At 41.9% G+C, this 13,558-nt stretch overlaps 1 protein-coding gene and 1 long non-coding RNA gene across 2 annotated transcripts in view; both read right to left on the minus strand.

Annotated features, from left to right (window-relative positions):
• The window catches only part of LOC311091261 (uncharacterized protein), a 95,003-nt gene that overhangs the window by 67,556 nt on the left and 13,889 nt on the right, over positions 1 to 13,558 (minus strand). Inside the window, exons 4-9 of the mRNA XM_084127079.1 lie at positions 12,238 to 12,289; positions 11,135 to 11,974; positions 10,765 to 11,046; positions 10,114 to 10,369; positions 9,755 to 10,035; positions 6,157 to 6,320 (exon numbers count right to left, since the gene is read on the minus strand). Coding sequence (XP_083983205.1) covers positions 6,157 to 6,320; positions 9,755 to 10,035; positions 10,114 to 10,369; positions 10,765 to 11,046; positions 11,135 to 11,974; positions 12,238 to 12,289 — 1,875 coding nt within the window. The remainder of the gene's footprint in view (positions 1 to 6,156; positions 6,321 to 9,754; positions 10,036 to 10,113; positions 10,370 to 10,764; positions 11,047 to 11,134; positions 11,975 to 12,237; positions 12,290 to 13,558) is intronic.
• On the minus strand, positions 6,800 to 9,394 carry LOC311091401. Its single transcript, XR_014608064.1, has 3 exons — positions 8,712 to 9,394; positions 8,000 to 8,044; positions 6,800 to 7,873 (listed from the first exon to the last, which is right to left on the minus strand). It is a non-coding gene; the product is annotated as an uncharacterized lncRNA (long non-coding RNA).

Below are 13,558 nucleotides of genomic sequence, written 5' to 3' on the forward strand. Positions count from 1 at the left end.
AAAACACCTCAGACCCCAGAGGATTAATCTTTCTCAGAGCTGCTATATTTCTCATCATCTCAGAGCGGCTCTGTTCACAGTAAATGCTGCTCGACATGAACTGTTATCATTTACATGAGTGGAGCGTCTCAAACTCCATCTCACCATGTGCTGTGAGTTTAGGTTGCTTATAACTGTCATCTGGGAACACAATGTGTGCCAGTTCCTCAGATTTGTAAGGTCAATCTTTTATAAACCTATGCCAACACAGGAGAATACACCAATATCTTTTGAAATATGCAAACAGCGATTTCTTTTTTAAAACAATTATTTCAATAGGTCAGTGAGTTTAACTGTTATTCTTAGAGATTATGACTATGTATGAGAGAGAAAGATCACTGAAAAAAGTGTAAATGCCTCAATATTACCATGAACATACTCTGAGTCGGATGAGTACCTCATACCTTGAGTAAGCAAGGTTTTGGTTTAATCAACCAAGAGTTCAGGGTATGTTTGACGGTAAGATAAGCTTGCTTTCTGGAATACACCCCAGGACATAGGCAGATATCAAAACCAGGAATAGCAGAAAACAAGGAAAACACTCAGTAATGTCGTGGAACTCTAGACAAGACTTTGCAATGAGACAAATAACTGAACTGGGTAAATAGGCAGAGAGACTTATGTGTGAACATAATGTAATTAACATAATAATGGGGCGGGATAAATGGTTGTCTTTCAAAATTCCTCTGCATGCAATAGGATAGCGCTACAACCAACCAGACCAACAAAGAAGGTGACGTAGTCAGAGCGACGGAAATGAGTCCATGGGGGAGTGTTCCACGTATGGTGTGTTGTGGAAAAGTTTGATGGAGAGATTCCTGTAAGCCAACAAATGTTATGGTAATGGAGCCCAACGACTGTTGCCGTTTTTGCGAAAAGAATATGAGAATTGCGGGCGTGCTTGTTCATTCATCAAGCATCTCCGAAAAACAGAAGAAACCCCAAAGTATTGCCGAGAGACTACTGCATGTTGTAGTGGTGGTAGTTAAAACACCGGCAAAGTCGAACAGAATTTGTCAGCGGTATCTCACCCTTTTATCGAGACTTGAACGTGACTTGCCGGTGTACTGGAGATGGGTGGAGGATGAAAAGAACGAGGAAGCCTCCGCAGTAGAAACCATGACAGGTCGTTCAGATAAACGAGACCGTGAGCCTACTCCGTTGAAGACACCCAGGGCCTTTAAAAAGTTCTGCCATAACCCTGCAAGTCCTGGAAGAGCTAATATTCGACGCAGCATCACAGAGGTATTTTAATTGTATTGTTACATATGTTTTAACATTCACGCAAAATCGTCTCAACTCTGCCGTCATTATGTTAAGCCTGCCCACCGACTCTATACACGATGTGATTAACCTGACAAGAGTTAGGTTTTTCCAGCTCGCAAGCCAACGGAAAGTTTCTAGACGACCCTGGCTGCAAATTACATTTGATGCCGCTAGGGTGCGTCTAGATTTCTAGGCTATAATGAATGTGTCATCAGTGTGAACTCGGCATAAGGGATCATGAGGTGATGTGAAACAGCTGCACATGATTACACAGATGACAGACAAAGCATTGTGGGAAACTGAGTCCATGATGAGTGTAAAGTGAATGGTAAGAGTGCCCTTTGCTGGCGTAAAAGGGCACTCGCAGCTGTGACAATATGAGGTTAGTTTCTTTAATATATTACAAATGCATAAGTGAAAATTATGCTAAAGATATTGATAACAGACATTCATGTATTATATGTTGTACTACAGCTAATCACTATTCTTTTTCTCAAAATCTATTAACCATGGCGAGAAAAACAGACAGAAAACTAATATTTTTAATAATTATAAACACTCACTTCCAGCCAATGGTCATACACGGGTTAATGATATCATCATGAAGCGACACAAGTGCGTTCTGAAGCTCACATGAGAAGTGATGCGGAAGCACAGATGAGCGGCATTCGTGTGAGTTTCACAATTTGCTTATATCACACTTCAAAACGTGCTGACGTTTAAGTCAAACATGAAATCATGAATGTGTGTATGCTGGCCGGAAGCAAAGGTTTATATTGTAAAAAGTTTTAAGTATTTGTATTTCTTACACCTATTATTTCACTTCAGAAGCATTGATTCATTAACCAGGCAGAATGTTCTCTCATGACCAAAGATATCATCGGAAACCCTTGCACTGAAAGACAGGGTATAGGAACAGCACATTTCCAGCAGTGGTCAAAGTCCACCCCTAAGGAAAAGAGAACCATGATCTAGGATGAAGTCCGAAACTTTGAGGAAGAAAGGAGAAGAGCTCCATCGAGCTCGCAACCCAAGGCGCCTGGATGAGGTGGAACCTCCCCAAGAAAACAATCACATGGAGTGAACTGTGGCGGCTGGAGCCCTTCCGAATATCCTTTCTACTCCGAGTAGTGTATGACACCTTTCCAACCCCAGTCAATTAGCACAGGTGGGGGATGAGGGAGGACCCACTGTGCAGGTTGTGTGGTGGGAAAGGAACAATGGCGCACATTCTGTCAGGGTGTAAGATCGTATTGACACAGGGTAGAGATACAGGTGGTGCCATGACAAGGTGTTGGCAGTGCTCGCAGACATCCAGGAGAAAGAAAGGAGGAAGAAACAACCTGCCAAAGCAAGACCACTGCTGAGCACCATCGCCTTTGTGAAAGAGGGCCAAAGACCTGTCATCCACAGCCAAGCCAGGCAGAATCTCCTGCAGTCAGCCCAGGGATGGGAAATGGAGGTTGATCTTGGGAGGAAACTCCACTTCCCCGAGGTGGTATTGTCCACAACTCTAAGGCCCGACATCATCATATGGTCTCCAGAGGGAAAGAAGATCATTCTGGTGGAGATGACGGTGCTGTGGGAGAAGGGCTGTGAGGAAGCTGCAGAGAGGAAAAAAGCCAAATACCAGCAACTTGTCCAAGACTGCCGGGACAAGGGGTGGACAACATGGCTGATGACGGTGGAAGTCGGATGTCGAGGATTCCCAGCTCAATCTGTGTGGAATCTATTGACAAAGGTTGGATTGAGAGGCCACTTGAGGAAAGCAGCCGTTCGTAGGCTGGGAGAAGTGTCAGAGAGAGTCTCCTGTTGGCTCTGGCACAAGAGAAAGGACACAAGCTGGAAGACTGGAGGAGAGGGGCAGTGACCTGGCCAGTCACTGCTGACCCGCCAACTGGAGGGTGTTGTGGTTAAGGGTCGAAACACCCAGTGAAGGTTGGGGACCACCTGATGACCTTTCTCCCAGGCCAAGGCTTCATCCATTAGAAATGGGTGTATGGTAGCATCGCAGATGTATTATACAACATCAGCTGGGGTTTATGGATTACCGTCGTGTTCACTTTGTGTGGTTTTTGAATCCACTTGCATTACATGGACTCACAGAGATGGATTATTTGCTAACACTACAATACGGTTTCATTTGTTACACATTAGTTAACTACATTAGTTAACATCAACGAACCATGAAAAATTCTTCTACAATGTTTATTAATCTTAGCTGATGTTCATTTCAATATTTATTAATACATTTTTTAAATCAAATGTTGTACAGATGTGGCCATTAAGGCAAGATTTGGCCCGTAGTGAAGATCTCTGGCACATGACGTACATTACCAGTAGGGGGCAGTCCTGTTTCTTTCTCAGTTATAGCGTGTACTGAACCCAATAATATGCAACAATGTGTTAACCTCTCTCTGGCGCATATTGACTGCAAGCGACCGAGCTCATAAACGTGTGAGAACCACATTTTTAAGTAGGCTTTGTTTATGTACAGCTAAAACAGAAATAAAATATAATTCTCACATTGTTTTTACATGCTTGTTATGGGAGTTTGTAGCATAAAAGAGTGTTACAATAACTTTTTAGTGAACTTATAAGTGCAAATATCCTATCCCATTTTAGCAACCCTAATTCTCACATTGTGGAATTATTTACACTGTGAATTTAACGCAATTCTTTGACATTTAAATAACCTATAAAAGGTATTTTGCAAGGACACAATGATGAAAATTGTACTTATGCAAGTCTAACATAAAATTATATTGCATTTTAATGTCTGTCTTTACCACAGACATGACCTGTTCAGACATGTTATGCTTTTTATCCTAAATCACTCACTAATTTATTTTATACAGCCAAATAATGTTGATATTTTAATAATATTGTTAGTTTATTGGCCACTTAAAGGGATGGTTCGGAGTAAATTCAACCTAGGGTCCGCACCATGACCTCAGACCAAACACCCCCCCACAAGCCTTTTTTCCCTTGGTCAAACATTATTAAAGTTAGAGCTTATAGAGATATCAGCCGAATGGTTCAGTGCAGGCGCTAATGGATCCAAGTTTGTATCTCGTAAATTATCCAACTAATAATGCCCGGAATGGTACCAAACTTCTACAGTAGTACAAATAGATTCTGTACTCATAAAACGAGGCATTGGAAAGTACATTGGGAGTTTATTTAAATAACACTTGCCTGATGGCTTGTGCTACCGCTAACCCAGACGTCAAGGTCACTTCCGTGATTTGGGAAAAGCCTGTACACTTTGGGAAAACCAACACTCATGGTTACTATCATTGAGTTCATTTGTCCCAGCTGTGTATGATTAATTATCTCATTTCTGTTTGCTATATAAGATGCACCCTTTCTTTCAGTCTTTGTCTGATCTCCGTTGCGTTTATGTGTGTTTTCCTTGTCAGCATATTCCAGAGTACTATTATTTGAGTTTGTACCTATAATCGGAGTCTTCAGTCTGTTCCTGAGGAAACCACAGTGTGACAACATTGTTTGTAGTTATTTGGATTTTTGATATAAAATATGTAAAAAAAAAAAAATAATTAAGTTAATCCAAAAAGATTGTGATAATTTGTGATTTAATCATGTAAAAAACATCTTTGGTTCAAAGAGTATTTTTAGTTTCAACTGACCATAGAAATTTGATTAAGTATATCGATTACTTGTAATAAGTTGAAGTATTTTTTTTACTTTCATCTGACACATTTTTTTCAGTGATTATATAAAAGCTGATATAACAAATTAAAACTATATATCACATACAAATATAGAAGGGGGAAACTGTAGGATTTTTATAGCTGACAGTTAAATTCCAACGAAATCATTGAACACAATCTGTATTTTCCCTTTAACAGTATAAATGTTTATATACATTCACTCTAAATGCATATTTGATGATCATTTTCTCATACAAATGTCATAAAAACCAGTTGCGTAGATCACAAATATGTGTACCTTCAGGACACTGACAATAAAGATGGATAGTGACAGAGAAGATAGAAATTCTCGTAGCTCTCCTCAGAAAAACACTTGTTACACACACAGTTTGATTGTGTCGGTAGTTTCTGGCCAACCAAACGCCCGCAGCGAGTCTCGCCCTGACAGCATCACGGGGGAAGCCTGCAACACCCTCAACTCTTGCACCATGGACACACACACTTGCGACCCATGAACGCATGAACGCCTCTCTAAACTACTGCGTGATTTTACAGTTTGAAGCGTCTGTCATAGAAAAACACCATGTGCTGTCATGAATAAGAGAAATGTCTTCTCATAGGATAAGAAAACACAGTCTCATTAATAATACAGACACTGACGTGTCATTGATGTACTATAGTGTTTCTCCATGTCATAATCTGTGACATTGACATGATATAGATTTTAAACCTGGTGGAAAATCTCTACAGTATCCAGTTTTCTCCTAAAATTAAAATGAATGGACTGTGTTAATCCTGACTGTGCTGAGATTGAGTGTGTTTAAAGTAAGGGTGTTAAACGTATATCATAATGTCAAAGTGTGTTTTTCAGTGTGACTATCAGTACTGCAGTTTCACCTTAATGAGGAGCAGCTCATGTGTCCAATCATTTACAGATCAAACACATGAACTCACAGCAGCAGGAGAAATAGACCAAACGCTTCAAACAGAAAAAGATGAATCCTCTTACATCATATGAACAGATGTGAAATTAATTTGATGAATTTGATCATGTTGTTTCAATAGCTTTGCTTGTAATTAATGTAATAAAAGTTATTTCCCTGCATTTTATTCCATTTTGATTATACTTTATGAATTCACAGTGACAGTTTCATGTGAGAGTCACGTATGATCTTACCACAGTTTCTCCAGTTTACAGTGAGGATTCTCCAGTACAGCAGAATACAGCTTCACTGAGTCTCCTAGATTATTATATGACAGATCCAGATATCTCAGGTGTGAGGGGTTTGATCTCAGAGCTGAAGCCAGAGCAGCACAACCTTCATCTGTGACACCACAATCCCTCAACCTGTAGAGAACAATGACACACTCTTCACTCTCTCAGATCAAAACAGAAATCTTTGTTTTTCTTAATTGTGTTTATAAATTGTGCAATATCTCTTTTTAATTAATTCAATATATCAGTAAGTTTAACTGTTATTCTAAGAGATTATGTCTCTATGTTATGGAGAAAGATTATATAAAACTGATAAAATGACATTGAATACATTTGTTTTCACTAAATATAAATGTATTAACATTTGAATTAAATTAAAATTAATATAAAAAAGTCTAAATATAAATGTTTATATACATACATTACAAATGCATATATTTGAAAATAAATTTTTCACACAAATATCATAAAAAAATGTTTAAGTAGATCACAAATCAGGTCAGATAGGTGGAGGATTTAAAAGCTGAAGTGTGACTCATTTTTTTTTAAACCATTAATTTATAATGTTTAAATAAGAAATGTTATAATGTTTTAACCCTCTGGAGTCTGAGGTGTTTTTGGGGCCCTTGAGATGTTTTGACATGACCTGACATTTGTGCTTATTTCAGCTACTTACAACATACTATTGGCCAACATGTAATTTTGTTGTATTCAGCACAAACTCTGCTACAATAATATGTGAGCAAAATGGATGTACATGTTTGCATTTTATAGAAAAAAAATATTATGCGTGGTTAGTATGTTTTGGGAAAAACATTGTCACTGCAATAAGGCCATTTAACACATACTGAATAGTTTTCCATAAGACTTTGGAATTACTATTCTTGTAGGCTAGAATTTTTTCTACAAAATGAGGTGAAAATCATTCTGACCACTCTTTCACAAACAACAATATAACGATTTTAATTTTGCATGTCAGTTTTTGTGTCAGCACTGCTGTATGCGTGGGCCATGAATATTAATGTGATTCACACCAGGGGTGTGACTAAAGACACTCCCCCCATGGCTAATGGGCCATCAAGGTGCTGTGAGGCAGCCTGAACAAAGAATGATGACCTAAGAATGATTCACTGATGAATAAAAAGTTAAAAAGAACAGCATTTATTCAAAATAGAAATCTTTTCTAACAATGGAAAGACTTAAAGTTATTACTATCACTTACATCCTTTCCAAAAAAGAAAGAAAAAAAGACCAAACTTTTGTTTTTTTATAAAAAAATATTTTTATTCAAAGAATCCTGAAAAAACTATTACAGGTTATAAAAAATATATATTAAGCAGCACAACGGTTTCCAACACTGATTTAAAACTCATTGCCGTTTTCTGTGACACACCACAGAGCTCTGTAATAAGTTGCTCCATAAACTCTTTATGTGACAAGTTACCATGTAGCTCTTTGTGCACAATGAAAGAGTTGGTGGAAGCAATGTCCAAGAAGTGTAGAAAAATCTTACTGTACCACTTCATGGTTATGTGCTGTGTTGTGTAGTACTGTATCAGCTGATCAGACAGGTCAACACCCCCCATGAGTTTGTTGTATGCAGTCACAGGTGCAGGACATGGAAATGTCTTTGTCCTCCATGTATCTTGTGTTTTCACCCTCATCTGCGCAGTGTCTCCTGTATAAGCAGAATGGATGGTTTTTGTCATTTCACACAAGAATAGGTAGGCTACTTTTATATTATGACGATGTAAACACAATTAGGCTACATTTCATCTGTAAAATATTACGTCTATGCACTTACTCTGTATGATTTCTCGATCGCACTGAGAACTGAAGGTTCACATTCCTAAAAAACAACATCAAAATAAAACTTTTAGCATACATTATACAAAGTAAACTGCTGAGCAAGTGATGGTTATGGACAAACAATGTATAGTTGATGGGCCATAGAACGGAGAAATATCTATTTATGGGCCATAGACCGCGTCACCGCGAGTATCTGTTGATGGGTATCCGCACGCATTTAGTGACACACGCAATGAACGGATCGTTCGCGAACGACACACATCACTACATTTCAAACATTTACACCTGTATTCACAAACATCTGTGCATAAGGCAGTATTGAAGCGTGTCTTAGGCTAACCAAAATCGAGCATTTATATAAAAATATAATGTAGACAGTAGGCTATATCACATATTTTACCGGAGGCTGAAACATATTTGCACTAAATCACATTAGTAGATATTCGCAAACAAGCTACATTACGCATAAAGAAGTATTTTAGCATTATTTCAGTGTCATAAGCTAATCAAAACTGAGTGAAATATATATGAAGTATATAAATTTAGCACTGAAAGGTTGCCTACCAGTCTAGTTCACATTTTAACATGTTTCTGTCTATTTATAGATGCATATACATGTACGATATTAGGCTTAGTTCATGTTTTTACTCCAAACTCATTTCATAACATACATTTTAATCTGGCATGACCAGTTTAACATGTCTTACCTTAAAAATCTTCTCATCTTCAAATCGCGTTCTTCTGAGGTAAATCCCAAGGTAAACAGCACAGCACAGCACAAGGTAAACAGCACAGCACAGCACATCTTCAAACTCGATGAAAAGCAGAGAGGAGTAAGTTACCGAAGTCTCTTATTCTTTGTTTTGAGGTGATGAGGGCGTTTACAGGTCTGCGTTCTGCCGCGTGGATCATTTGCATGTCAATCGCTCGTGCGCGCGTGGGTGTGGTCACATTATAGTTAATTAGGATGTGTTTGAGAAACTGTACATGTCGCTGCTTTCTTACGGATTACTTAAACAGAGAATATTTGTTTTTTATATAATTTACATATTTTAAAAATAGAGACTCCAAGCGTTGTATAGACATGTGTTTTAAGTCTGTGTGACAAACATTCGCTGAGTTACAGGTCATTTTCTGTCGCGTTTCAGAATGAGTTTCACATTGAGAGAGACGGCAGAACGCGCATCATGTTTATTTTTCTTTATTTGGCGAAAAGCACAATACTTTGTTTATATTATGAGTATGCACAAAAAAAATACACACTTAACAGGATCGATTGATGTACAACACAAGCATATAAGATAAAAATTAATATTAGAATTTTGATTTTGTTTGCACTGATAAGGAAAAAAAACGAGCCTATCGCGCCGGCGCGACAGCCGACCTCAGGGGGTTAACAGTGATCTGTCATGAAACAGAAGGATTCACACAGGTATAGTAATCAACAGGTTTATTTGCAGAACTATGTGATCGCAATGATGGAAGCAGGTGAGTAACTGATGAATATAGTGTTCAGGATGGATATCTGGATGAGTAATGGTCTTATCTGTTGCAGGTTCTGAAAAGTAGATCAAGGCAGATGACTGAAGACGAATGAAGGAAGCAGATGACTGAAGACACGTTCTGGTAGGTATCGTGCAGGTAAGGAGTCAGGTAAGTGTTCTTTGAGGGAACGAAGAGACCGGACAATGGTGAACTGCAGTGGGAAGAGTTATATAGTGCTGTATGATGATCAGTGAAGATTGGTGACAGGTGAAGGTGATTGGTACTCTGGTGACTGGGAACGAGTGGGTGGAGTGTAGAGGTCTGGTGCTGTCGATGTTGTTGACTCTGTGACAGTACCCCCTCCTCCATAGCCAGCTTCTGATGGCCGAAGTGGGTTGCGATGGGGACGGCCTCTGCCTCTCGGGGCTGGACGGTTGGGATGAGCATTATGAGCGACCCATGACCTCTCCTCTGGGCCAAATCCCTCCCAATCAACGAGGTCAGGGCAGTCGAAGACGGATATCCCTGGTTGAGAGCCAGACCTTTCTGGAAGGCAACGGGGAACCTTGGATATGGCGCAGACTGAGCATCCCTTAACATATCAGGAGACTTCCTGGGTCATACTGGGCCACCAGTAGCGATTGCTGATGAGCGAGAGGGTTTGCTGGCTGCCTGGGTGTTCAGAGCCCGGTGATGTGTGGACTATGAGGGACAGACGGAGATGAGTGGGGACATAGGTCCATCCCTCAGGACCTCCCGGCGGAGCAGGCTCTGACTGTGTGGCTTCAGCGATTTGGTCGTCGAGGGACCACTGGATCGGGCTAACGATGATGGCTGGAGGGAGAATGGGTTCAGGAGGTGCGGTGATGGATTCAGGATGCTATAACCGGGAGAGTGCATCCGCTTTCTGGTTCTAGTTACCAGCTCGGTACGTCACGGTGAAGTTAAATCTGGTGAAGAAGAGGGACCAGCGTGCCTGGCGGGTGTTCAATCTTTTGGCGTTGCGAAGGTATTCAAGATTGCAGTGGTCAGTGATTACTTCGAAGGGGTGTTGAGCTCCCTCCAGCCAATGTCGCCACTCTTCAAGAGCCAGTTTGATCACAAGTAGCTCCTGGTTACCAATATCATAATTTTGCTCCTCCAGGTACAGTTTTTTAGAATAGAAGGCGCATGGATGGAGTTTGGGAGGCTCACCCTGCCCCCCATTGGTGGAGGCGTCCACCTCGACGATGAAGGGGAGATCCGGATTGGGATGAACTAGGGTAGGAGCTATACTGAAGGCTTTCTTAAGTTGGTTGAAGGCAGTCTTAGCTTAGCTTCGGAGTTCCAGGACAGAGACTTGGCCCCATTGCTCAGTAAGAAGGTCAGTGATGAGCTGAGTTTACTGCAGCCATTGATGAATCGACGGTAGAAGTTGGCGAACCCCAGGAAGCGTTGGAGTTCCTTGATGGAAGTGGGTTGTGGCCAGTTCTCCACCGTCTCTACATTCCTCTGGTACATCTTTATGCCGTGTTGATCGATGATGTACCTGAGGAAGTGGACTGTGTCACGGTGGAACTACAGAGGTGAAGCTTCTGTAGGACCTGCGTTACGTGGTGGCGGTGGTTGGCCAGATTCCGGGAATAGATGAGAATATCTTCTATACAATGACAAAGCGGTGAAGGAATTCCCGGAACACCTCATTCATGAGCCCTTGGAAGACGGATGGTGCGTTGGAAAGCCCGTACGGCATAACCCGGTACTCATAGTGCCCTGATGGAGTGACGAACGCCGTCTTCATCTCGTCACCTTTGCGGATTCGAACAAGGTTATATGCGCTCCGCAGGTCCAACTTTGTGAAAATACGAGCACCACGTAACTGCTCTAGGGCAGCTGGAACCAGAGGAAGAGGGTAGCAAAATTTGACGGTTTGAGAGTTGAGAGCACGATAATCAATGTAGGGGCGCGAGCCTCCGTCCTTTTTACCCACAAAGAAGAAACTCGAAGCAGCAGGGGAAGTAGATGAACGGATGAACTCCTGCTGAAGAGCCTCCTCTATGTACTCCTCCATGGAAGGACAGTGGGGGAAGGACAGTTCCGGGAAGGACAGTGGATAGATCTTACCACGTGGTAGGGTGGACCCAGGCAGCAGCTCGATCACACAGTACCATGGTCGATGAGGTGGTAGTGTGGTCACCAACTGCTTGCTGAAGACATCCTGGAACACCCGATATGCAAGGGGGATTTCGTGCTGCGTTGTGGTGGTCGGACTCTCGATGGAAGTGGAACAAAGATTCACTTTGGGTGAAGATGAAGGTTGATGGCAGGTTGAGCGCTGGTAGGTGACTTTCTTAATGGATTGCAGACAGTGGTTAAAGCAGTTTTCGCCCCACTGTTGGATCTCACCAGCGCTCCAGCAGACAAGAGGCGAATGTTGTTGTAACCACAGGTGTCCCAGGATGATGTCAGCCATTGAGCCCTCCAGCACCAAGAACGATAACTTCTCCTAATGGAGACATCCGATGCGCAGAGTCAGTGATGGGGTACAGTGCCGAATGTGCCCACGGCCCAGTGGTTTTCCCAGGATCGAATGCACATGAAGTACTTGAGAAAAGGGTTTCTGACGGAGATGAAGGTTTCGAAGAAAGTTGAGTGACATGAAGTTACCAGTCTATGAGGGCTTTCGCTGAGAGATTGTTGATGGAAGATTAACATAACATCAGTGCTTTTTAGCGAAGATATGGGAGGTGGTAATTGGAGGGCACTCACCGCTGGACGTGGAGGTCGCACCGGACAGGTGGGCAGAAGATGTCCTTCCGCTCTGCAGTATAAGCAGAGACAATTTACTATGCGACGTTGACGCTCAGCATTAGACAGGTGAGTGGAGTCAAGTTGCATAGGCTCTGGTGCTGGACGGGTGACAGATGTTGAAGTGGGCAGAGGATGCAGCACGGTTTAATCCAAGGCACAGGCAGTGTGCCGTTGGGATATCCTGATGACACGCTGAATGAAGTTCTCTGGGCCAATGACGTCATCATACATAGCCATCTGTTGACGGATGATGCATGTCCCTGGCGAAATGCCGTGATCAATGCGGTCTCATTCCACTCGCTGACGGCAGTGCGGAATTGAAGAGCATATTCGTTCACTGAAGACTTCCCTTAATGAAGACGGAACAGCTGGTCATGAACAGAAATGGAACTGGCGGTTTTGTCAAATACCTCTTTAAAATGCATGGTTAATGCCACCAGCGAGTGAATGACCAGTCCATTAGCGTCCCACATGGCACATGCCCACTGAAGTGCGTTTCCTGTCAGCAATGAAATGATGTAGGCGTTCTTCGCACGATCATTGGCAAACTGCTGTGGCTGCATTTCAAAGAAGAGAGAGCATTGTAACATGAACCTGCTGCATTCCTCCGCCTCACCTGAGTATGTTGCTGGTTGGGCCATGGGACTGACAGAGGCAGATGGTGAAGGACTGATGACTAGTGGGTGAAAGGTATGGGTCGGTGTCAAAGGGCTTGAACAAAATCGGAAAAGGGATCCGGTGGAGGAGTGCTTGCATCGCTGGGATCGGTAGTACTTTGCATGTTGGTCTGGTCTTCTGTCATGAAACAGAAGGATTCACTCAGGTAAAGTAATCAACAGGTTTATTTGCAGAAGTATGTGATCGCAACGATGGAAGCAGGTGAGTAACTGATGAATATAGTGTTCAGGATGGATATCTGGATGAGTAATGGTCTTATCTGTTGCAGGTTCTGAAATGGAGATCGAGGCAGATGACTGAAGATGAATGAAGGAAGCAGATGACTGAAGACAAATCGTTCTGGTAGGTATCGTGCAGGTAAGGAGTCAGCACTGCTTGTGTGTTTTTTGTAACTTGGAACTTGTAAAATTGTCACAGTGTCTGGTTTATGTTCTTTGGGTCACCACTAGATGTCCTCCTTCCTCACGGTGTCCAGCACACTCTTGAACTACATTCCCCATGATCCTTGTCTTTTCATTGCACTCAGCTGTCCCTTATCACTGATCATTGCACTCAGCCTGTTTCCTATTATCATTGTCATTTCCCTGTGTATAAATACCCT

The sequence above is a fragment of the Abramis brama genome (assembly GCF_963993115.1).
Source record: "Abramis brama genome assembly, chromosome: 10".
Lineage (NCBI taxonomy): Eukaryota > Metazoa > Chordata > Actinopteri > Cypriniformes > Leuciscidae > Abramis > Abramis brama.